At 36.3% G+C, this 26,642-nt stretch overlaps 1 protein-coding gene across 8 annotated transcripts in view; it reads left to right on the top strand.

Annotated features, from left to right (window-relative positions):
• EML5 (EMAP like 5) overlaps nt 1-26,642 on the top strand; it is a 97,332-nt gene that overhangs the window by 56,865 nt on the left and 13,825 nt on the right. For 2 of the 8 annotated variants that reach the window (XM_038137185.1, XM_038137184.1), the window contains exons 20-36: nt 606-733; nt 2,410-2,551; nt 3,661-3,813; nt 4,586-4,717; nt 5,990-6,078; nt 6,789-6,965; nt 7,823-8,024; nt 9,726-9,852; nt 11,388-11,402; nt 13,811-13,819; nt 14,435-14,513; nt 15,544-15,673; nt 16,767-16,865; nt 18,773-18,793; nt 21,669-21,842; nt 22,794-23,002; nt 24,963-25,120. In XM_038137185.1, coding sequence (XP_037993113.1) covers nt 606-733; nt 2,410-2,551; nt 3,661-3,813; nt 4,586-4,717; nt 5,990-6,078; nt 6,789-6,965; nt 7,823-8,024; nt 9,726-9,852; nt 11,388-11,402; nt 13,811-13,819; nt 14,435-14,513; nt 15,544-15,673; nt 16,767-16,865; nt 18,773-18,793; nt 21,669-21,842; nt 22,794-23,002; nt 24,963-25,120 — 2,044 coding nt within the window. Of the gene's footprint in view, nt 1-605; nt 734-2,409; nt 2,552-3,660; nt 3,814-4,585; nt 4,718-5,989; nt 6,079-6,788; nt 6,966-7,822; nt 8,025-9,725; nt 9,853-11,387; nt 13,820-14,421; nt 14,514-15,543; nt 15,675-16,766; nt 16,866-18,772; nt 18,794-21,668; nt 21,843-22,793; nt 23,003-24,962; nt 25,121-26,642 lie in introns of those variants that run through there. The other 6 variants (XM_038137186.1, XM_038137187.1, XM_038137188.1 and 3 more) reach the window with 6 other exon arrangements.

Below are 26,642 nucleotides of genomic sequence, written 5' to 3'. Positions count from 1 at the left end.
ACCTGATCTTTTTTGTTTTGGAGATAGGAATGAATTCAGAATTGTGGTTAGTTTTGTAAGGTATTAATAGTTAATGTTCTGTAATTGCATATGTCTTTTGAAATAATTAAAGAACATTTTCATTCCTATTTTTCCTGTTTCTGCCATTTATTCTTGGTCTTAATGCTAATGTTCAGTTCCCTGTGTTTTCATTCAGGATAGTTTTTTCTCTTCCTTCTCCTTCCCTTAAAATTATATTTGCTGTGTTCTAAAGTAGATGATTTGATTTTCAAACATGATGAATGTAAATACTCATTAATGAAAACATTGTACTCCAGAGTGTCTCATTCTCATAGCTTGCTTACAAGAAGCTGGAATTGGAGGTACCATTGGTAGCAATATAGTGCTATAGTTGATAACTAACATGCACAGAGTCAGGCCTATTAAACTTCTTGATGTATTGCTGATTCCTCACAGATGAATCCAGACATGTTGTTTTGTGCAGGAATGTTTTCTACAGTAAGAGAGTAGATTTTCCTACAGTGAGAATGTAATGTGCATAAGTGTGAAAAATCCTCTTTAAGGCATACTTGAGAATCCTATCTTCTAACATTTTCATGTTCTAGGTCTCCTCTTAGAAGATAATCCTTCTATACGTGCCATATCATTAGGACATGGTCATATTCTAGTGGGCACAAAGAATGGTGAAATATTGGAGGTGGATAAAAGTGGACCAATAACTCTGCTGGTTCAGGTATGTGTTAAATAGCAGTCAAATATGTCATGCCGCTAACATGATTTTATTTCTCAAGTAAAGACTTGTGCAGTAAGAAGCACTTTAACTACTGATGAAGTTAGTGAGTTACTATCACTTTTAGTTACACTGGACCCTTATGACTCCTTAATGGGCAAGATAGAACATAGAATTGCATTACTTGTTTGTTCAATGTGTTTATCCTTCCAACCAGACCAAGATCATAGATCTGTTTTGAAAAAATAAGAAAAGTGTCTGAAATAGTGGATCCTCCTCCAAATTTGTTATTAACTTCTCTGGAGTACTAAATAAAAGTTGTCTCCTTGTCGTTTGGTTTGAGATTTTACTTGTAATTATGTAAAAAAAACATTGCCATACCAAACAACTGCATGTTTTAAAGCTTGACTACTAAACAGATTTTTACATTGCATCAACATAGTATTTTCTTTCATAGTTAAGTAAAAATCTCTGGACTCTCTCCTTTCTGGGTGGCCAATGCAATACATAAAGAACTGTATTTTTAAAAAGAAAATATTAGAACCTAAGGAAAAGAAAAAACCCAGTTCACAGAATGCTTTGGGTTGGAAGGGACCTTTAAAGGTCATCTTGTCAAAAATCCCTGCAGTAAGCAAGGACATCTTCAAATAGATGAGATTGTTCAGAGGCCCATGAGATCTGACCTGGGATGTTTCTGGGGATGGGGCATCTGCAGCATCTCTAGGCAAGCTCTCCCAGTTTTACTGTCCTTGTCATAAAAATGTCTTCTATCTAGTCTGAATCTACCCTCTTCTACTTTAAACCCATTACCCCTTGTACTGTCACTATAAGCCTTGCTAAAAACTGTCCCCATATTTCTCACCAGCCGCCTTTAAGAGGCGGCAACCAGACCTCTCTTCTCTTCTCCAGACTGATCCGCCCCTCCTGTCTCAGCCTGACTTCATAGGAGAGGTGCTCCAGCCCTTTCACCCTTTCTGTGGCCCTCTTCTGGACCCATTCCAGCAGGTCCTGTTCTCCCGTGCTGAGGACTCCAGAGACAGACACAGTACTGGAGTCTGACCAGAGTGCAATAGAGGGGCAGAATCACCTCCCTTGAGCTGCTGCTCACGTTTCTTTTGATGCAGCCCAGGATCCAGTTTTCTTTCTGGGTTGCAGGTGCACAGTGCCAGCTCATATCCAGTTTATTGTCCACCAAAACCTCAAAGTTCTCATCAGGGCTGCTCTAAGTCCATTCTCTGCCCAGCCTGTGTTTGTGCTTGGGATTGCCCTGACCCTCATGCAGGACCTTGCACTTGGCCTTGTTGATCTTTGTCACACGGGTCCCCCTGCCAGGCCTGCCCAGGCCCCTCTGGGTGGGATGCCCTCCCTCCAGCCTGTTGGGCACACCACTCAGTGTAGTGCCATCTGCAAACTTGCTGAGGGTGCCCTCAGCCCCACTGTCCATGCCACTGACAGACATGTGCGTGAGGATTATTTTGCAGAAGCTTTCTGTAGTACAAATTGCTGTAATTTTGCACAAGTAGCAGAGGGAATTTTTTCAGGTGTTCTGTGGTTTTATTCAGATATTTTTTATCCTCTATATAATGCATATTCTCTCTTTTTTCTTTTACTTTCATTAATGTATTATTTCATATTTCAGTTTAAAGTAAAAAGAAATCAAATTCATTGTGTTTTTTCAGGGTCACATGGAGGGGGAAGTTTGGGGTCTAGCTACTCATCCTCATTTACCTATTTGTGCCACTGTAAGTGATGACAAAACCTTAAGAATATGGGATTTATCTCCTAGCCATTGTATGTTAGCTGTTCGCAAATTGAAAAAGGGTAAGATGCTTAGTATGAAAAAATATTTACTGATGCAATTGACATTTACAAGCATTATGAATTTTTTGAAAGCAGGACTTGAGAGCAGAATAAATTCCTTTCTTTGCTCAAATTATTTTGTTAATGCTATGTTCACGAGTTATGTAGCCCTTAAGCTAATGAATCTGCACCAAAAAAAATCTGTGTAGTGCTGTTCGGAAGATTATTTGCAATTGTAATTTATTTAAGCCAGTGAATTAACAATAAAAGTCAAATCAATTACATAAATGCTATGTTGCTTATAATATTCCAAGGCTTTTTTGAGACTTTGAATCTAGAAATTTTTGGAAGAAATCTTAGAAGAAATGTTGAAATTTTCTTTGTGACTATCTGAAGGATTTGGAATGTCAAGAAAAGAGAAATCATAAAAGTTGTATTGTTGTTTAGGGTATAAATAAATCAATTTTGCCAGATGGAAAATCTGTTTTAAGTGACATCATATAAGGTGATTTTTTCAGGATTAGATGAGACTGGCCCTGACAAGCTTCTAATTCTGTGTATGCTTTACTAGAAAAGGAATACAGTAGGTTTTATCTGTCTGTCATTCAACAATGCAGTTTGATTCAAACATAATGGGAAGCTTAATTGAAGATTATTTAGATTGACAAAGTAAATGTAGAAGAGTTACAAGCTCACGTAAGCAGGGATTAAACAAGAAAGTTTCTAGTTGGTGAACTCTGCTCAAGTCTTAAAGCTGATATTTTTTAATATGTTTAAGAGTACTTTTGGCAAAAAAAGTCTCTTATGACTATTTGCTGATGAGACACATTTTGAGATGTTTTGGCAATTTTAAAAAGTTCCTGTGTACTGTACAGAAAAAGATGTATGCTTCTGCAGACTGAGTAATGGAATTGAAATAAAACTTGTTAATGATAAAAGGCAGATCCAGTGACTGTGAGAAAAATGTCTGCCTAGGTCAGGAGTAACTTAAAGAGCAGAAGGCTCTTAAAGTTACTCTATCCTAGTTTTCTAGGATAAGAATAGCTTTCCTTTACTAATGGAAAAATAGATCTGGAAGAAGGATAATGCACTGTAAATGTATCTGAATGCAATTTCTTTATTTCTCATAGGAGGCAGATGTTGCTGCTTTTCTCCTGATGGAAAAGCATTAGCTGTTGGTCTCAATGATGGAAGTTTTTTGATAGTTAATGCCGATACCCTGGAAGATTTGGTCTCTTTCCAGCACAGGAAAGATGTTATTTCAGAAATCAGATTTTCTCCTGGTGAGTGATTTCTTTTTTGAATGAAAATTGTAATACCAAGGTTGTTCAAGTAAGACTTATTGCATTTAAGAGATAAAAGCAATGAAGATTTGTAGTACTTTTAGATGTTAAAAATAGGTCAGAAAAGCTAATACTAACATTTTGAAAGACCATGGTGTGACGTCCTGTGTTGCTTGTTTAAGGATGAGATTACTGGAATAGATTTGCCTATAGCAACCTCCTGAGTACAACAGCCAGTTTGAAATTGTGCATATCCAGCAGCTACCTAGGGTTACTCTTTATGACTTGCATAAGTTTGGCACATCACTGATGTTACTCACAACTTTTTTTTTTTTCTTATTTTTCCCTCCTTAGCACTCTCAGTGAGGCTAGGTTTTTTTTCCCAACATTATAGCTCATATTTTAGGAACTCAAAGTGCATAGCCCACTTTAGTTAAAATCCTCATCTGTTGGAGAAATTTGATGCAAATTACTGATACCAATTCCCCTAAAACATTACTTTCTGGTTCCCTAAACCTTATCATTCTCTGAATAGCATGAATGCTTAAAATTTCAGCAAATGGTTTTTATTGTTTGAAAATGTACTGATACCATTATGTTTCATACTGATTATGTGATATGAAAATCAATTTGTCAGAGAATATCAGCTTAGCAAGCTGATGTCAAAGACTTCAAAGTTGCATATGGCTAGATTCCAGAATTTACTTGTGTTTAATACGAAGAGCACTAACATTTTTTGGAAATATTTTGTGTTTGTACTGATGTATTTTAGGGGCTGGAAAGTACTTAGCTGTGGCATCCTGTGACAACTTTGTAGATATTTACAATGTAATGAGCAGTAAAAGAGTAGGAATCTGCAAGGGAGCCTCCAGCTATATCACACACATGGACTGGGACATAAGAGGTAAGCAGCATTCATTGATTACATTATAGACTAATAAAGAACATGTATAGGATGGATTTGTGGTAACACTGGCAAATTTGATTCTTCAGCTTATGAGTATGCTCTCACAGCTTCTGAATGAATATTAAACCCATGATTTTTACTGCCACATACATATTTAGAAGTTGTGCAATTTGAAGTAAAATGGTTTGTCTCTATAGATTGGTTTGTTTAGATTTTTAAAAATCTTTCCTGTTTATCATTTGACTTCACAAGGGCAGTTAGTGATAGAACAAGGCAGAAGGGCCTTAAGCTGAAGGAGGGTATGTTTAGATTAGATACTAGGAAGAAATTCTTCACTGTAAGTGTGGTGAGGCACTGGAAATGGCTGCTCAGAGAGCTTGTGGATGCCCCATCTCTGAAGGTGGTCAAAGCCAGGCTGGATGGGACTCTTAGCAACCTGGTCTAGTGGCAAAGGGGTGGAACTTGATGGTCCTTTCCAATCCCAAACATTCTATAATTCTGTTTCTACTCCTTTAATAATATACTGTACAACATGGTTGTATCTACAGCTCGGGAATACATATCCTTGTCACACATAGCAGAAAAACTGGATTTCCTGTGTTCCAGGGTATTAACATGTGATTAATTAAAATACTAAATTTAGTCCTGTTTCATTAAAAAGCAAGGCTGTGCAATTGTGCAATTTGTTCATGTTCTTATTCCTCTACATAATAACTTTTGAAACAGTCTGATTTATTTTGAAAGAGGGTTGTAAGTTAGCTTCCTTTAAGGATTTTGAAAAGGAAGAGGACACTGGAAGACAAAAGGAAGAGAAACATTGGTGAGACTTTCCCTCAGAAATGAAGTAGTCTAAAGGTGTAAAGAAGTCACCTGCTTGGGGTCAGCTGGTGGCCAGGCAGCATCTGTGCTTCTCCATCCCAAGAGCACGTGCATCAAGAGCCAGTGATCATAAACAAGCTTTGATTTACACACAGTACATTTTGTCTGCCATCTGGTGGGACAGCCATAATAAGGAGAGAAAAGTGATGCATTAGTACAGTTTTCAAAGAGAGGAGAAAGGGTTGTGAATTTAAGGGGTCAAAGGACTTAGATTTCTTTAGAAGCCCATTCTTCCAGATCCATTATTTATGTATGCAGTTTTTCCAATAGAAACAAATAATTGATGCAATTCTGTTAGCAATAAAACATTCAAACTATCCTTTTTTTTTTCCTTCTGTAAAATGGAATCTTCTATTTTAACATACAATATCTATGTCATATGTTTTATAGGAAAACTTTTGCAAGTCAACACTGGTGCTAAAGAGCAGCTGTTTTTTGAAGCTCCTCGGGGGAAAAAGCAGACTATCCCGAGTTTGGAGGTGAGGAACTGTACTGCCTTCTTAACTTGCTTGCAAATTAGAGTTATGATGCAGCCATCTGTACTGCATAAGAGGGAATCATGTATACAGCTGTAATTTTAAACTTTTAAAATAATATAATATGTAGGGGATTTTACATTTTTCTCTTCTATTAACAGACATTTGGCTGATTTAGTCATGAAAATCTCACTAGTCTTCTGTGTGTCTCTTCTGGTACCTAAACACCTTTGAAAACCTATTGCTGATTACTTAACCTTGCTGCAGAAAACCTCATGGCTGGGAAAACCTCATGTTTTTTATATAACAATGTAGTACAGTTTACATAATACATATAGGCAAGAGCAGTATATTGTGGTTGTTTTGTTTTCTCAAATATAGAGCATTGTCATCGGGCAGAGAGCAAAAATGATATTTTCCAAGGTATTGAAAGGCAGTGTTGGAAAACATAATTTGTAATCTTTAGCCTGAAAGGACGGCTAAGGTAAAAATTTTCAAAATACTTCTATAAATTTTGGAATTTAAAGTTTATAGAGGTAAAATTACAGGTCTCAAGTGAAATTCTGAATGGTAAAAAAATAAGTGATTAATATATTAAAACACTATATTTTAGATGTGATATATCTTTCAGTGCAAGGAATTTTTCTTGAAATTGAATGTGGAAGAAAAATGCCTAAGAAGTATTCTCTGTCTCGAATGTGTTGTTTTTGTAGGTAGAAAAGATTGGCTGGGCATCATGGACAAGTGTTTTGGGCTCTTGCTGTGAAGGGATCTGGCCCATAATTGGTGAAGTCACAGATGTAACTGCTTCATGCCTCACTAGTGATAGTAAAGTATTAGCCACAGGAGATGATTTTGGATTTGTGAAACTGTTTCGATACCCTGCTAAAGTAAGTAATTTTCAGCTGTTTATGGAAAGTATTTATTAATAAATCTGCTTTTTCAAAACTATGAAAATTCATCACTCAGAAGAAAATAACGCTTTTATTTTTTTCTCATTTTGATCAAATAAAGCATTTAGTATTACATTGCAGTTTGCAGTGCATTAAACTTCCAATGAGTGAGAAAGATCATTGCAGGTCAGACAGATAAGCCATCTCATGCAGTGTCCTGCTGCTGACTGTGGCAAATGAACAGGAAAAACTTAAAGAAGGAGAATGCTTTGGAAGACAATGAACATGTCTTTTTCACCTACATTGCATTCATGATTTTAAGGGCCTTCATTCTGTCCAATATTAGTAACCTTTTCTCTAAAACGAAGACCTTTAATAGTATTGAATCACACATCATAGAAAAGCCATTCCAGAAGCACATTGTATTTTTACTGCTCTTCAAGTACCTCTAGTTTTCCTGTATGTTTGGTGGTAAATGTGTCTTAAATTTTGAAATGTTTCCATGCTGGGGATGGTAACAGTGCACAAATACTGACTCAAAATATTCTAGGTGAATTTTATTCCAAATCATTTAGATTACTGTCTCTCTTAGAAGAAGTGATCCATTGTTAATTGCTGGAATAAGTTTATAGACTAACTCTTTCATGCTTGATATGAAGATAAAGTTAACATTTCCTGAAGTTTCTATAGGAGGGGCACTTGGCAAATCCTGTGTTAAAATCATATGAAATACAAAACAGCTGAAGCATGAACTGTAAAGAAGTTAAGATGATGTCATTGTGCTGGGAACTTATTTCAGTTTTGTCTAGCAGACTGGGTAAATTTGATCTTTGCCTTCTTTTTCCCCTTCTCAGGGAAAGTTTGGAAAATTTAAGAGGTACGTTGCTCACAGCACCCATGTGACAAATGTGCGTTGGACCTACGATGACAGTTTGTTGGTGACTGTTGGGGGAGCAGACACCTCCTTAATGCTGTGGACTTATGAGATGGAAGGACATCGGGACAGCAGGCAGTGTGACAGTGAGGAGTCTGATCTAGATTCTGAAGAGGATGGAGGTCAGTAATAATGTATACAACTAGCTGGATTGTGCTATTTCAAGAAGACTTTATTAATGGAAAACTGAAAATTTAGAAATAATTAATGGATTGTTTCTATCTTAAGTAGCAAATACTCTTCAAAAATGTTAAATAAAATTTGGTTTTGGGGAAAGGACTGATAAAATGCTGTGAACAAAATGTTCATGAAGTGTTTGAGTTACTGCTTTGAGTCCGAGTACATAAAGAGACTCTTGATATCTTCTAAATGAAAAATATTTAGTATCAATTATACATAGCTACCCAAAATCTAAGTTTAAAATAGAATCATCACAGTTGGAATTTGATCACTAATTCTTAAGAAATTATATTGAAATCTGTGTAATGTGAGATCATATTTATCTTGATGTTGTAGCACCTGCTTCCATAACATGGAAGCATAGGGCACTGAAGTAGACTGATCTTTATGTATCTATCTAAGGTCACAATATCAGTAGTTATAAAGTGTTAATTCTATTTTGTAGCATTAACTTCTGCTGGTTTTTCCATACTTAGGTTTTCTTTTTCATGTTACAATTCCAAGGGTCTATGAGCCTCCAGAGTTGTTTTCTCTTCTCCCAAGTGTGGTTTTTCCTCCTTGTCAATTCCTCAATGTTCAAGAATTTTTAAACTATCACTGCTACTCATTAAATAGTTCTGTGTAATAAATTAACTTCAGCTGTCACTAAAACAGGCTAAATGACCGAAGAAATATATTAAATATTAAAGACATATTAAACATTCATTGGAAAAGAATTTTTAATCTCTGTCTTTCTTCTTAAAAGTACTGAAGAATACACAGAGTAATTTAATTGCCTGTAGGAGGACTTGTCATCCTTTAACTTTCTTAGTCAAAAATTGCAATCTTCAGAGTTTCTGTTCAGCCTCTGCTTGAGACCTGTTAGAGCATCTTAGCCCTATGATCTTCCCTAGGCTCTGCTGCTTTACACAGAAGCCTTTTAAGCTGTGGATTCAAAAGTACTCCAAAAGAGAGTGAAGTGTGTGAAGATTTACAAGAAAAGACATTGACATCTTTATCCATCTTTATCTAATCCAAAAGTTTCTCTAGGTCGGGTCCTATTAATTTCAGTTAGAGTTAAGAAGTATTCGCCATCACATTGTTGGCTTTCGTAGTCTTGATCTTTGAAAAAAACAAAATCATTGAGAGTAAGTAACAGCCCTGTCACAATTTAGCTTTTCCAACATATTTATTTTACTATAGTAAACATCATCTTGATCTGCCTTGCTGGCCCTAAACATTGTGTAGGAACCTTGTGCAGACCTATAAATTCCGTGGTAATGGATGGATCATGGATCTGAGAACAACCAGGCACCGAATCTTACAGGTCTTAAGAGCAGGTGTCAGGTAGAGAGGTTCTTTGGTAGTGATTGTAGTTAAGGCAAACCAAGAAGAAATGGGGTAGCTTTTAAAGTCCCTTGAATCATTAATATTTTTTTTTTCCACAAAGATATTGTGGGGAATTCTTTTTCTTTGAATGTCTTTTATTAACAATGTTCATGGTTCCCAGCTACTTTCTTTCTATTGTGTATTTATGTTACTAATAATCCATGCTATAATTGTTTTTGTAGTCTAGTACATTGTTGAAATCTGCGCAAATTAAATTAAATTTTTTGTTCTTGTACCTTATTTTGGTTTTATGCTCTTCCCTTTGGTTTTTTTAGGTTATGACAGTGATGTGACAAGAGAAAATGAAATTAATTACACCATCAAAGCCTTATCAACAAACATCAGACCAATGTTTGGAATTAAGCCTCATCTGCAACAAAAGGAGCCAACCTTAGATGAAAGGTAATTACTAAATTACAATTCTAGTCAAGGAATCAACCTGAAAAGACAATAGTAGAACAAAATTATATTGGAATATATGATTCTTAACTTAAAAGTATATGTATAACAAGAATCTAAATACTTATTTGAAGAAAAAAAGAAAGGGGACCCAAAGGAGTAGGCTGTATTTATTTTCAGAGAGCACAGAAGACTATGTATGCATATTTTTATGTTTGAGGAGTTCCTTGAGAGGATTGAGTTATTTGCTGGTGTTTAATAATATTTTGAAACTGAAATACTGACTGGTAGTTAGTGATGGCACTATAGGCATGAGCCTGTCCGATTGTTTTAGTGAAGGACAGCTCTCCAGTTTTTGGTTCTGCCAACAAACTGCTCTGATGAATTCAGCTCTAATTGCTCTTTGCATTGCTTCAGTCTCCACATAACTTCTACCTTTCTTTGAAAAATTCTATCCCCAGTGGTTCCACAGTTTTCGTTAATTAATCTTGGAAAATGGAGTTGGTTGCTTTACAGTGTTAGTTTTATATCTCGGTTCACTATTGTATGCTTTAGAAGAGAATAGAGTGGGGACTAGGCTACAATAAACCCAGAAAAAAAAGTAGATGCAAAATAAGAGAAAGAATTTATAACCTCTAGAACATTATCTGTGGTAGAATCTGCAGCTAGCATGGGACCCTGAAAGTTGTTTGTTGTCCACCAAATTGATGTGGACAGTATATGTGACGAAAAGGGAAGGGGATTCCTAATAGAGCAATTGGGGAATGCTAATACTAAAGATGGGGAAGTGAGGAAAACAACAGGGTATAAGGGGGTGTAAGGATCTGGGGAAATTGGAGAGTAGAAAGTTTTGCAGAAATGTGAGGAGTTCTGTGGCAATGCTCACACCTCTTTCCACAGTGAAGCTGGACAGGTCTGTGATACCCTTGTTGGGAAATGCAGTGTGACTTTGGTGGGAGTTTCATATCATCTTTTGTTTTTAAGTTGTGTTGCTGTAGGTGACAGTGGGATGCCTGTGTATAAAGCTGTGGTTCCCTGTCTTGCATTTATGAAAAATTGTCTTTCTCTTTTTTAATTAGATGTATTTGATGTGGAAATCAAAAAGAAAAAATGTGCATGGCATGAAAACTTTGATTAAAGATATTTTTTTTTCTTTTTAATGAAATTGTAAGCCTCTTGTGTTTCTTTCAAAAGCTGTGTCTGGAAGCTGAGTGAATAGTGTTTTTCAGTTTCAGATAAATTACTAAGAGAATTAATTCTGTAGTAAGGTAATTAAATTGTGATTCAGAATGCAAAAAAAAGATCATGAAAGAATTCCATTACCTGTATTGTTGAAAAGTTTGGGGCCCTAAAACTTCAAAGACTTTTTTTTTTTTTTGGTGAAGAATAAAACTAGACTATGGTTACTGTATGTATTTTGATTTCTGATGTTAATACTGTATAAGATTGGTAAATGTTTTAGAAATGCTTTAGCCTACTGTCATAGATACTAATTTTTATTTTATTTTTACTACTCTCTATTTTTGCTTCCTATGAAGGCAGGGGGTAGTAAGGTAAGTTCATGTACTTGAAGTCCAGGATTAAATGCATTTTAATAACTTCAACTGCTTGGAAAAATAGTTACAATTTGCAACAGAAGTGAGGGATTCACCTCTTTACTATTAAATAGTAGCATTTTAAGGGTTAAGGGACAAAACATAAGTGCAGCTCTCACTCTGAGTTGATGTGAGTGAACACTAGAGTGTTCTAGGAGGAGGTGATCAAAGCTCATCCTCCTTTCCTCAATACCCTGGAACTAAGGAACAGCTTGACTTCACTGTCTGAGCCAGAGAGCTTGCCCAGGTGCTTGTGGATGTCTGCAGCACACACTTGGAGGTCCAGCATGGAACAGAGTGCAGTGAGCACATTGCACAGGTGCCTGAGGGGGGCTCTGTGAGCAGCACCATGATGGAGCTAATGGAGCTTCAGGGCTGCAGGGAGCATTCCTGCCTTGGCTGCAGCATTTTGCCAATGCACCGGTGCGGCTGGAGGACCTGAGCTGCTGGGTCCACCTCGTGCCCATACAGCAGTCTCTGGGGAAGGTGCCTGCATTAGGTTATGAACTTCTGCCCCTGCTCTGTTTAGAATATGTGTACACGCAAAAACGTGCTGTTAAATTTGCAGCACAACAAATCCTTAGGCTGTTAGGCCACCCTTCAGACCTACAGACTGAGCTGCCTCCATGACTGGAACTCCAGATTTCATTCAGATTCAATTGCTTGCAGTGTGAACTGCCAGCTCTGCTAATGATACAGTATTCTCTAGCAGTGAAATTACCACGCTATATCATTGAAATTGCAGTGCTTATTTTAACTTCTACTGGAAACACAAAGTAGCACTGCTGTGAGGCAGCACTTAGGTTGGTAATTTGAATTATTTACCATTTCTGAATAATAATATTTATAGGTAATATTTTTATGTGAAAAGATGTGTACTCTGTGTCCAATTTGGTTGTGTAACAACATTATGGATACTCAGCAGCACAAAACACATTTGAAAACTGTTTCTATCCTTTACTAGGAGTTCTTTCCTAGTATGCTTTTATGTTAGGTAAATTACTCAGAAAAAAGTCTGTCATGGTTGATTTTGAAAATGCTTCTGACTCTGCTACTCCCTGAACTGCACAGCACTGAGGATGGGAGATGCCTCTGGAGAATAATGCTCCATCCTTACTCTGTTCTTATGCTCTCTGAAGCTGGGTGTTTGTGGCTGTGAAAGGGGCAGTGCTGTGATTAATATACCTTACAGACAAATGTCTGTACCAAGAGATCTCAAAATTTAACAACGAGGAATTTCAGTTAAAATTTTTTACTGTTTTACTGTGAAAAATATCTGGAGGTATTTGAATTTCGTTCCTATTGAAGAATTGCATGCTATTGACTACAAAACCTGTTCAAGCTACACTTAGATTTTATTGTGGGAAAGGTTTAGCTGTTTCCTATATGAATAAATAGTGCATCAGTATTGCACTGAAAAATAAAGTTAAAACTAATTAGAAGACATCCAGTAAAATCCATTGTTTTCAGTATGGGAAAAATCAGTCTGTAAATTGGTGAGTTGTTAACATTGTGTTCTTAATTTTCAGTGTTTTTTTCCCTAAATCATTCCCTAAATTATTTTGCTTAATTTCTAAGTGAGAAAAACTAACTAAAGTTCACCTAGTGAAGTTGTTCAGTGGCTCTTAAAAAAAGAGCTTATCAAACCAGTGGAAGTGTACCAGCTAATCAAGCTAATATAAAGTTCCCATGCATACTACAGATATTAGGAAATAATCTGTACCAGCCAAAATATTTAATTATTATGAGGGTTTTTAGCTAGCCAAATTATAGGAGTATTCCATCATACAGGACTGAGGAAACCTATCTTCAATCAACATAAACTGAATTAAGTACTCATGAAAAAAATAGTACATATCAGTAATGCTCTTACCCCACATATTCTGGTTAGCTGAGATAATTTTATTTTAGTTTAAATGAATGTATTTTTGTGACTAAACTTGAACATCTGTCTTTAATAGCAAGTTGTTCCATCCATCAGCTTATTTCAAGAAGTTAAACCTGAACAACCTTTCTTTGAGTTATTCAGGTGTTGTGTTTGCTGACTCTGAACACTTGGTATAGTTCAGAGGGTTTTGTTGGTTTTTTTTTCTGCTTCTGCTTTTTTTCTCTATTTCCAGTAGATTTATTCCAAAGAATTGTATTCTCATGCAAACATGTGTTCATAATTCCCATTTAAGTGAATGGTAGTTTTCTATACAAATAATAGATTTAAATAGTCTATGGAGTGAATAGTCCCCTTGAAAAAGAAATATACAAACCAGGAAGTCAGCAATAGTTATCTATATGAATAATTCACTGGCACCTAACTTTTAGCCAAAATTGTATAAGTAATCCTTTTCTCTTTCCCATCTGCTGCTGAAAAGAGGTTCCAGGTAATGCTTTTATTTTCCTATCTGGTCCATCTTTTACTGCCACCTCCCATTTTCCTTAAAAAGCCATCTGTCATGTTGGGTGCCATACCATGCACCTATCACTCTTCAGAATATTACAGTATGAAAAATCTGAAATTTATGTGTAGGCATTGTAGTTCTGTTTCATACAATAAGCTAGGTGCTGTTTTACCTGCCAATATGAACTCCAGCTCCATGAACTATCACTTTCCTGTATTTCACAAGTAGTATTCTTCAGTAATACTTATTAAAGTACAAAGATTAGCACTTTTTCCAGCCCCCTAGTGGACAGCTGTTTTACATGTGATGATTTGGAGTCTCACCTGACATGCCAAGGTGAATATGTTACTGAATTATTTGTGCAACAGTTTCCCTGTATCTGCATTAGTGAGTATAAACTGGCACGTACTGCTCACAGAACACATGAAATAATTATAAGCAATTTTTGTCCAGAAGCAGTACTTAAAAACTACCAGCCTTCATTACCCGAGTAGGACAGGCTCTAAGATGTCCCAGTGCATTAGCAGGTTGGAAGGTTACTGTTAGTATGGAATGGGTGACGGACAGCCTTCTCTTATTCACAGTTCTTTGTTTCAGACCACCAGTTAGTAGGGCATTGCCTCAGCCGGAGAAACTTCAGACAAATAATGTGGGGAAAAAAAAGAGACCCATAGAGGTAAGAAAAATGTTGCTCTTCTCTTCTTCTTTTAGGATTTTGTTTTGCCAGAAACTGACACACCTATGAACATGTTAAACGATTGTTTTATTCTAAATATATCAAAGGTGGAAATAGTGAATAGTGGGAAAATAGCAGAAAAAATGGGAGAGAATTTTTTCTTGTAAATAAATAAAGAGACTATATTTCTTTTTCTTGCGAATGAAATGAAGAGTAACTCAATTCATAGTAATCATGAAACCTTAGAACTGGCTGTAGAAAGCAGGATGTCTTGTTTAGATAACTGGATTGTTAAAAGGTGTATTGTTGCTATTAAAACTGAGCATTTTTTATTCCAATCTTCTTAGAATTTATTTTAAAACTTCAGTTTGAATTCATCACTGATTAGAGTTTTAAAATAATTTTAAAATTCTATTAATGAGTTTAGCTTCGGCACATGTTTTGTCATTCCATGGGAATTGCAAACAAACACACCAAGTTTTGATTAATCTGAAGTGAAAATTTCATCTAACCTTGGAAAATGCAGTTCTTAACCAACCCAGATATTGTCGATTCTGCAAAATATTTGGTGTAGCATAATAAACAGCTTTTTGACATGAGCTCTAGAAGTTTTAGGCTGTAATTTGGGTTTTCTAGTTGCTGGCTGGAGTTAAATTGTGGACCAGTGTTTGTCATTCTTTTTTTCTTAGTGTATTCTGCATTAAAAGAACTTTATTCTTCACAGCACTTTATTTATTTATGTGCACGTGTATGAGTATCTCTTCCAGTGTATACATATGTCTGTGTGTGTTATATGCTCATTCTGCAGCATGCCCCTGAGAGGTGTGAAAGGGTGACAAAGCTGTGTGTGACAAGAATGAGCAGCTGTGTAAACTGACAGGGGAGGCACAAGCCCAGATTCTGTTGGCTTGACATGTCCTTTACTAGATAAGGGCACAATAAAAAAAAACAACAAAATCCTATAGAGGAAAGTGAAATTCAGAACTGCTTTAAGGTTTGGTACATCTATTGATGTGAATATCTTTTTTAGGACCTAATTTTGGAGCTGGTATTTGGGTATCGAGGCAAGGACTGCAGGAACAACGTGCACTATTTGAATGATGGTGCCGATGTAATTTATCACACTGCATCTATTGGCATCTTGTATAATGTGGCAACAGGTAGGAGAAAACCCACTGGAGGGAAAATCTTTCTCTGCATACATGGAATTACAGTTTATAAAGTAATTAATATGCTTTAAGTATTGTAAAAATATGTGGAAAAGTGTTATTTGTTCCTAAAATTTCAGTCTGTAGAGAAGATTCATAATAGCTGCATAAGCAAACAAGTGTACTGAAATGTTCCGGTTGGCTGAGCTTTAAAGGAAGTGAAGATTTGGTTTTTTGTATTAGCTTTCTATTACCGTCTGTCTTCTGGGTAGTTTGGACTTGGTGAAGCGAAGGAGAGATCTTGACTCCATTTCAGAAGGCTGGTTTATTATATTATGATATATATTACATTAAAAAAGACCACACTATAACTATACTACAAAGAATAGAGAGAAAGAATTATTAGAAGGCGAGACAGGAATAGAAAGGAATCCACAACAAAGTTCTGTGACTCCCAGAGAGTCTGAGAGCTGTTGCCTCCTCGATTGGCCACCAAGTAGAAACATCCCACATTGACCAATCGAGGAAGCACCTGCTGCATTCCACAGCAGCAGATAACAAATTGTTTACACTTGAAGCTGAGGCCTTCTCAGCTTCTCAAGAGAAGAAAATCCTAGCAAAGGGATTTTCATAAAATATCACAACCACAGCTTTCTGAAATTTGCATGTTGAAATGATCACAGAAACTAAAAGCTGAACAATGGGGTAATTGTATTTTTTTTTTCCTAAGAATAAGTTAATATTTTTATTTGGTTTACTTTTCAGTCTTCTGTGTCACATATATTCTTTCACAATAACCCAGTTAGTTTAGATAACTTAGACCTTTAAAAAAGTACACAATGTCATTTGTTTTTGAGATAGTTAAGCAACTGCATGTGGAAGACTTGAGGGAATTTTTTGAAGTTACTGAGTGCTGTGTGTTGAAGTCCAGATAAAAAAATAGGAGTTTCTGTTTTCTGGTTTAAACTTCAAAATGCAACATGACCATAATGCTCTTTTCTAACAAATACTAGAAAATTTTCAAACATTAGCCATGTCTATGTGTGTATAAATGTTTTAATTAAAATCGAACTAGGGTTTGATATTTTCTTTTTCTTATTTTTAGGCTCTCAGTCATTTTACCAGGAACATAATGATGATATTTTGTGCCTCACTGTGAATCAGCACCCCAAGTTTACCAACATAGTGGCAACTGGCCAAGTAGGTATGTTTGTATTTTTGTAAAAAGAATTAACAGCATGCAATCAGGACCTTGTAAATTCATGATAAATCATAAAAATATTTGATTATGCTACCTCCGTTTGTATGAGTGTTACTCAGTTACCTGTCCTCTTTATATGTTCCTTTGAGTGTAATTAAATAAAGTTGACAAAAATATTGAGGCATGGAAGATTAAACTTATCTTTTGTTTGGAGTATTATTAAAACTATTTTTTTCAGAAATCTTAAGCCCCATTAAATTAGTCTGGTTGTATTGAACTGTCAGTTTGTGTTAGACCTTCCAAAGGGTCACTGCCCTTCCAAAGAAGCTGAATAGAGCTAACCTTCATTACTTAAAATACATGTCAATCTTATGTATTGTCAAATACATAAAATCCTTTAAATCATATGTCAATCTTACCTCATCAGGTAGATTTATAATACCTACTTGGTGGTTGGATATGATGTAGTTGTAATATTCCAGGCAGAACCAAAACCCTAATGGTGTTTCCCTACAGATAAACTGAGATTTAGAAGGGAAAGGTATATACATTTCATAGTGACATAAATATCTATGAACTAACCAGGTTAAAAAAAAAAAAAAAAAAGGAAAACCCCCCACATTTTACATTGGCGTAGCTGGTAGATGTTGCTGTTTCTAGATTTTGTAGAAGTGATTTTTGTAGCCCTACGATCTGATTGTAGTTTTCATATCTTCCGATGGTTCTCAGCAGATTCAAACCTACATAATTTTCTTCAGGGTATAGAATACAGAAAAAAAACCTTATTTGATTTCAGCCAAAATAGCTTTTTATTTTCTTTAGGTTTGTTTTAGAATTTTCATATAAATAAAATCAGTTCTGCAGAGTTATTACCTGCTTTCCTGTGTCTTTTTTGGATTTTTGGGTGCATGTCTCATTAAAGTTGACTCACTGATAATAGTAACCTCTTAGCTAAAATAGCTCCCTTTCTTGATGAGTTTCTTGCCTCGCATAATTTAAAACAAATTTTTAATGGAAATTACTTAAATGGAAAAAATCATCAGCAGATATTTGTTTATGATTTGAACATTTGCAGGAATTACAAACCTTTTATTGCCTTTAAGAATTTGCTTTTTCATCATATTTCTTAATCTGGCCCTGTTTGCCTTTCTGTAGTGGAGGAATGTGTAAATTTTTCTTCTACAGTGTTCGTTTTACCCAAGACAAAACACAGGACTTAATCCTTTTTATATCATGAGCATTTCTACATCAACTAGCAGTAGGACAAATATGAACTGTATTGTAATGTGGATTAAGACATACTAATCAGAGGCAGATGACACTTAAAAAGTGTCATCTTACATAAAGTTTTAAGCAGAAAATTAAAAATAAGCTGGAAGTGAAATATCTTAAAACAGCACTTATTTTCTGATTTTGAGGTGATGTTGAGGAGTGTATGTACTCTATAAAGAACTGCTGCTACTTTTCCTACTGATATGGTTGGCACAAATAGTGTCACCGTCATGATTGAAAAAGATTTATTGGATCTTCAGGTACTCACATGCTACTTCTTAGCATTTTTTCTCACTTATTTTGTTAAAATATCAATGACATGAAAAAATATATTTTTCATTTATTTTGGCTGAGAGCGACCTAACATACACCAAAACTAGATTTTTGTGTTGTAGCTCAAAATGGAAATCAGAAGATATTAATTCATTCAATATATTCATTCTATGATTTTTTTCTGATGTGACCTCCTTTTATCAGTAATTACTCATCTTTAACAGCAGTATTGGTGCTGCTGCAATGCAAAAATATGACATCAAGGTGTGTGTGTGTTAAGAAATTGCACTGAATATGGCATATATTTTCTTTAGCACTTATCTTATTTCTGATCTAATTATTTTTCTGCTGCTTTTCCATTACAGGAGACTCAGCAGATATGTCAGGTAAGGGAAACAAAATTTTAACATCTTCAGGTGTAGTTAGTCTATCTAGTAGCCATCTGCAGCTTTATAGAGCCATAAGTGATGTGAATTCATTTTTAGTTTATTAAACCCCGTGTATCAGTCATATTACTGTCAGCACTGAATATAAACCAAAACAGCTCAGCATACTGTAAATATAGAAAAATTAAAAATGTTAGAACACACTTAAAAACTACACTCATTGAAGCATATTCCCTTCTTGCTGCTTAGTGATTTGTGAGTTCTAGTACATACTGCTACTGTAGCATTCCTGGGTGTGCTTGCCAGTTTTGTATACATGTTGGGGCTGACAACATTTGGTTTAGACCTTCAATTGAGTGTCATTTTAAACATGCATTTCTAAAGTAAATTCTACTGAGGAGGCCTAGGTGACTGAGTGAAAAAACGAATCACCTTTCACATTTATGTGCAATTGTCATGCAGTTTATTTTTTATTACCATTTTTTTTTATTACCATTGATCCAAAATGCTTTTTATGATGTCAGTTTAACTTTTCCTCTATCATTTTGAGTCTTTGACATTTTGACAGTCTTGACTGGGATATTTTTTATTAATATTTTTTTTTTCCAACTGTAATTGCAAAAACTCATCACCATCATGTGCGAATGAATTCGTTGTTGAGCAGCCATAATTGTCTTGTGAAGAATCTTCAGAGATGCATAAATGTGGTCATGTGTAATAGAAAGTGTAATAATCTTCATATGGATCTAAAGCTTATTCTGTGAGAACAAATGTACATTGACATCTTTAATGTGTGTTGACTTCTCTTAAATATGGCAAATGGTGCTTGCTCTAAAGATGGGAGGAAGAATATAGGTACCTTTTCCCACACTTCTAGCCTGTATTTTAAAAAAGCAATGGTGCTATGGATATTTATATGAAAGAACATCTATAGTCCTGTATATGGTGGCTGGACGCTTTCCTTGTCTCACGTGCCTTCTTCCTACTGCCACTTCAGCTTGAGCTTGTGTATATTACTAAATTCTGTTGTCCCTGCCTGAAACAAGCACTCTTAACTTTTTCTTTTTTTCTGGAATCATTAGTCTGGAATCCAAGCTGCTGCCTGCTTTAATTAGAAAATTGAATAGCTTTACTTAATATTTATTGATGGCTTTTGGCATCCTTGCCAACTTTTGCTTTTCTAGTTCCAATTTTCAGTTGTCTACAGTGATGCAGGTGTTCTTGTAGCAGTAATGTTTGTACTAAGCTGGAATGGAAATTAAAGTTTCCTAATGATTGGGTGTAGATTTGGTCCACCTTACTAAAGAATTTTTCTGTCCTGCCAGCCCATGGTAGCTTTATCTAACTGCTCCCAGAAGGAGATGACCTTAGAACATCCCTCTTGTGAAAGTGTTGAGTACAGAGGCAGGATTCAGTGTCAGGACAGAGACTTTCAGAAGGACTCCGTCACATAGAAGGACCTAAGAGCCCATATTCTCTGTCATGCAGATCTTGCTCTGAATGATTTTGTCAGTTCTTATTCAGGAAAGCTAGGTGCATACAGAACTAGTTTCTGTCTGCAGCCCAAAAGAAAACTTTTGGCCAAGGTTATAGGGCAGGTGCACAATTCAAGGGTAATGCAGAGTTTTACCAAGAGAAGTGTTGAAGAGTGAAAAACAGTTCGGAGCCATAATAAAACTTGCCCTTCCCTCAGCTTCCCGTAGGAACAGCATTTGCTGACAATTTTTGGGAAGTGCTAGTTGCTGGCAACTCCTGCCCTTTCTGTTTTAATGGCATGACCATACTATGCTATGGTACCTCTCAAAAGGTAATGATAACATCTTGTTGCTGCCATGAGAGGAAATTCCAACAGGAAATAAAAGAAATGAGGAAGTGTGTTCTAAAGACTGTTTCGGAACAGCTGTGGAATTGTGCTCGAAAACTGAGTTTCATGTGGCTGAAATTTTGCCTAAGTCCCTGTGCCTACTGTTTCCCATCACATGCATGCCTTTGAGGGCCTAGGTTTATCTGATTAGAAACACAAAACATGAATCTGAAAGAGAATTTAGTTTATGTGAATCTGGATCTATGCCAAGAACCATTAACCCTAGGGCTTTGCAGTCAAATTTATTAGAGATCAGAAGTGAAGAAGTTTGGGAATCTTACTGTACTGGAAATGCCTTAGATGCTGCTCAGAGATTGTAAACTAGATAGGGATTGCAAGATCTTTTGAGAAGGCATTGCATTTGGGAAAAAACCAGCTGTCATCACATTAGAGATAATCACATACACTAGTAGCATGGAAAGCCATTTTTTCCTGCAGAGAGCTTGCAGTCTAAACAATGCAGACTAAAAGCCGTAGTTCTGCCTCAGTAAGCAAGCTGAAGATGCGGCTGATGTTCTCCTAAGAGGGCAAGCATTTCAGACAGGTGGCCATTTTGTAGAAAGGAAATTTTGGCCCTGCACTGTAAACTGGTTTCTCTGTAGCTATCATTTGTCAAAAAGCCCCATGGAGAAGTTAAACTCTTGCTGAGCAGCTTTATTTATGAAGGTTTTTGAGTTAGCGTGCTGCTCTACATTTTAATTAGAGAAAAACAGGAGAAGATAGGTCTTTCTTTTAGAACTTCTGCTGTGCTTCACAAGTCCCATAACAAGTTAAGCAACAAATTAACACCTCTGGTAATGTAATGAGGCCAGCTTGTTCATCCTACCTAATGATCCTGTTTGTCATAAATTGTTTTCCAAATGGAGGCCAAAATCTCTTTTCTTTCCTTATTTTCCCCCGCATATGATCACAGCAATTTTGTCTTATAAAAAAAGTATTAACTGCTTCAATAAGCAAATCATTACACATTTTCAAAATGACTACTAATGGCATGTTTTTGTATTTGTGTAGCTACAGCTCCTTCTATTCACGTGTGGGATGCAATGAACAAGCAGACGCTGTCGGTACTGCGGTGCTACCATTCCAAGGGCGTTTGCTCCGTCAGTTTCAGTGCCACTGGCAAACTGCTGCTGTCCGTAGGGCTGGATCCCGAACACACCATTACCATTTGGAAGTGGCAGGAAGGTAGGAAAGAGACTGGTTTTGTAGAAGGTGTTTACATTGTTGGAGATGTGTTGGCTTGAGCCAAGAGGAATTGTAACTTTTAAGCATCAGCTGATCAAAAATTATTACAATAAAAGTTGTGCACTATGCTCTGTACAAGATCTAAAATAGATGTGTTTACCCATTCTAGTGACTGCAGAATATATCTCCTTTGAAATATTGTGTAAAGATCAAGATAGTTCACTGATTTCCAGTAAGAATAATCTAGGGATTTCTTTTCTTAAAAATTGTCATTATTATTATTATTATTATTATTATTATTATTATTATTATTATTATTATTATTATTATTATTATTACTTTCTTCTTCTCTAAAGTCTGATTACTGACTAGGTTGTCATAATCCTGAAATTATTCCCAAAGTTGCAAATTGCAGAAATGGGGTGCCAGGGTAGCTCCTCTATGCATCTTATATAATTGTTGCCTTAAGCTATGTTACATGTTTTCAGATCAGCTTTGATCTGTATTTCTGATTTAGGCTAAAGAGATTTGAGCTCCTTTCCTTGTATCCTTTCTGCCTGACAAAACCATGCCCAGATTATGGATCTGATTCTCTAGTGTTAGAGGTTTACTTCCTCTCTCTTTGGGGATTGCTGTTGATAACTAGTGACTCTCAGAATTTTAAATATCAGCCATTAAGTTAATAACAAGTGATCTTTCATAGCTTGTCTGATAGATCCTGTGGGGGTGGATGCAATGTCAGATGTTTATTTACACAATCTTATGTAGGATGAAGGATGTGTGGTCAGAACATGCCTGTGTTCATCTTAAGGGTCAATACTCATTCAGAATGGCAGCTAAGGATCCCAAATGAGGAATCTTCATATGGGTCAAAATTATTTTAACATTTTTAACCAGAAATTGCTTTTTTTTTCCTCAGCAAATTCAAAATGTCCATTTTCTTTCTGCCAGGTGCCAAAATTGCCAGCCGAGCTGGTCATAACCAGCGTATATTTGTAGCAGAATTCAGACCAGATTCAGATACACAGTTTGTTTCTGTGGGAGTAAAACATGTAAGGTTCTGGACACTGGCTGGAAGAGCTCTCCTCAGTAAAAAAGGGCTGCTGAGCTCCATAGAAGATGCCCGCATGCAGACTATGCTTTCTGTAGCTTTTGGAGCGGTACGTACTTCAACAAACCACCTGAAAATGCATAAAACTAAACTTTTTTTACCCTTTTGCCTTTATTCAGTTCAGTGAGACTTTTATAACCTGCTAATGAGTATATAAATTATTAGTTTAGTATATAAATTATCAGTTAAGTATTCCTAATACTTACCTGCTAGTTAGAACTAGTACCAGCTTTCTTTAGAGTAGAAAAGATGGGTTTGTATGGGTCTGTATGTTTTCTGGAAAAACAAACACAGGTGCCTTGAACTGATAACACACTGCTCGTTATTTAACCCAGGTAAAACAAAACTGAGTCTAGACTGCAAGAACCAAACAGTAGAAATGAGGCTGACTTTATGCCTACCTGGAGGTGATTGTTTTGTCATTTGTATGTGCTACTGCTCGAGGGTGATCAGAGAGCAGTGTTGTCCTGGGGGATTCATTAATGTTGGATGCTGTTAGGCAACTGCATTAGGGGTTTCTTTTGCTTTGGAGGTTTTTGGACATGTGCAGGCGATCTTGCTAAGTACCACAGCACTGCTGGGTCTGGAGTTGCTCTGCACGAGCAGTACTCATATCTTCAGCTGGGCAGAAAGCCACAGATACCTTCTGTGAAGTGGTCCTTTGCTTTGATTGCTTGCATTTCTGTCCTGTTTGACCATCTGACTGTTTGGTCCAGACTGAATTTACACTGATTTTGATTTTTGAAACTCTTAACTGGGCTGTGGTTGCCTTTTTTTTTGCTACAGTATCTCTTTTACACAGTGGTGTCTCTCTGATTTATATGAAGGTCTTACAAAACACCAAGGTATTTTCCAAATGATAACTGTTATTGATGCCCAGCCCAGGCATTAGTCAGGGGTTTGGGAAACCTCTGTAAACCTTCTTAGGAAGAGACAGGCTCTTAGTGTGAGAATCAGGCTGTATGCTGTGTGGCCTGAAGTTTGGTATGAGGTTTGAGGAAGCAGAGCTTTCAAAGGTTTTGTGAAAAGCTGTGCAAAGTAAATAAAGCCAAACCTGACGTGTTCTCCATACTTCTGTAGGGAGCAGTTCTGGGAGTTCTCGTCTTGATTTTGTCTCAGAAGGAGCTCGTTCAGCTCTCCCTAAACAGAAGGTGGAAACATCCCAACAGTAATGCTGTGAGGATTGTCTGAGGATCTGCTCTCAGCTTCATTTCCAGTCCTCTTTTACTTTATTAGAGCCACACACACGCATCCTTAGTGAGCATCAACCCAGTTCAGTCAAGGAAAGTGTTGTTTGTGCCACATGTGTACATGTGTACTGATACTCTTGAAACATGATAATACTACACATGATACTGAATTTGAGAATTCATCTAAGTTACTAAACCATTTTGCTCAATAACCAGTTCCTGTTGGAATCCTAATAAATAGCACTTTAATTTCGGAGGTAATTAAATTTATTTTCATTACTTTTCAAGAGCAGGAAGCAGAAGTAAAGAACAGGCAGCTTTTACTTCTAAGTTAAGTCAAAATGTTTTCTTCCTGAGCTAAAGGTTACTGTACTTGTGTGAGTCTCTTCACCTAAACACAATAGTCACCACAAGCATAATATATATAGCAATGGGGTGCAAATTGCCTGCCTCTGTTCTTGTGTAGAATGTCAGTACTTACTGTGGTTTTCTACTTTTTTTACCACACGTTGCACACCTGATAGGCTGAAAGCATAGATAACCATATGACTGAAGCTTAAGTCATTGCATTTTTTCTTGCAAAAAAGAAATGCAGTGATTTTCTTCAAGCTACAAGAAAGCATCTTTCAGACTTCAAGAAGGAATATGGTGGCTCATTATTTTGTCCTTAGAGGTCCTTATTACCTCTTCCACAGCTCCTCTTCTGCAGCAGCAAATAAAAGCAATTTAGCCTCTAAATTCAAATGGTGTTTATTTCTGAATGTTTTTCTTCCTACCTTACCCAGAATCAGATGATGAGTATATTTTTCCCCTTTTCAGAATAACTTGACATTTACAGGTACTATCAGTGGAGATGTTTGTGTTTGGAAAGATCATGTGTTGATACGAATTGTGGCCAAGGCTCACAACGGACCTGTGTTCACCATGTACACCACACTAAGGGATGGTTTGATTGTAACAGGAGGCAAGGAAAGGCCGTGAGTCTTCTTTTTTCTTTTTTTTTCTGCATGCACATGTACTCTTTAAAAATGGTTTGGATTCATCCCATTAACACTATTTGAGACATTAAAGGTAGAAGAGTAGTCCCTTTCAGATCCCTGATAGGTATTAAGAAAAGAGCAGTCACCACCTCCAAAGTGGAGGTAATCCCATATGAGCTTCAACTAGCTATTTTTCCCATTTATTATAAGAGAGAGCATTTAGTTTGAAATTCAGAATCATAGAATTGTTAGGGTTGGAAGGGGCCTTATAGATTTTCTAACTCCAAGACCCATTTAACTTCAATGCACTAAAAAGTTACCTAGTCCTTGTGGGTTACTTCTTTCACTGATGTACTGAGGTTGTTCACCCAAGGGATTTGCACAGTTGTGATTGAATACATGAATGATAAATTTTGTAGCAGTGTGATGCACAACTTCTTTCAAAGGAAAGATCTGCTTAGTTATGATGGCAGAGGCAAGGTGTCGTCTCTCAAATCTAAGGTACAGCAAGATTCTTTATTTCTGGGGTTGCAAGCAAAATATCTCCTCAAGCATTTTAATTTCTTTGGTGCCTTCCTAGTGATAAGCAAATGCTTCAGCTGTAATACAGTCCATCTGATGACATGATAGTGCCCCATTTGGCAGGACACAGGCCACTTACATTTGCGGACCCAACTGAAAACTTACTTCTGTGCTTGAAATATTTCCTTCTACTATTTATAAATGTTGCTGTGATTTTATTTGGAGGATGTTCTCTCTACCACTTAGCTTCAGAGGCTCTTAATCATTGGTATTTGACCTGAAACAAATAGTATTGAATAACAATAAGAACCAGAATTCATCTCCTGTGGGAAAAGGAAGTATTGACAGTATGCAAAACAAATTTTCATTTAGGAAGGCTGCATGCTTTTTTCTGCCTTAGTTGCAGTTCACCAGCCTGTTTTGGTAAAATCTTCTTGCTGAGTATAATGATCAGTAATGTGTCAAAACAGTGCCAGTGGGAAGCAAAGAATATACAATTGCAAGGAGTATCAATTTATAATTAATTATAGTTCTTTTAGTAATAATAATATTAGTACAAATCATTAATTGTGATTAAACGCTCTGAAGTTCTTTGTAAGATAATTCAGTAATCAAAGCTGTAACACAAGCAGCTTGATATTGTGGAACATTGTTTTGCTGTTTCTGTAAGGGGAGATTCAAGACAGATAAGACATTTACCAGCTCAACTAGAGATGCCAGATTTATCACTGTTTCAATAAACATTATCTTCTTGTTAGAAACTTCTTTTTTATTTCAGTGTGTTCTGTACTGAAATACCAGGGGTTTCTTTGCAAGTGGGAGGGAAATACTTAGTGTTTGCATAATTAATACCTATTAGTTGTGGGGTTTTTCTGCTGTATCTGTGTAATGTATTTTACAGCAGTGAAAATGGTGACATCTTCACAGAAGTGAAAATGCTCTGTTATTTATTTCACAGAAGTAAAATACATACTTTTTCTGTTTCTCTCAACTCTAA

The sequence above is a fragment of the Motacilla alba genome, chromosome 5, assembly GCF_015832195.1.
Source record: "Motacilla alba alba isolate MOTALB_02 chromosome 5, Motacilla_alba_V1.0_pri, whole genome shotgun sequence".
Classification (NCBI taxonomy): Eukaryota; Metazoa; Chordata; class Aves; order Passeriformes; family Motacillidae; genus Motacilla; species Motacilla alba.
This window is presented reverse-complemented; position numbering and strand designations above follow the sequence as displayed.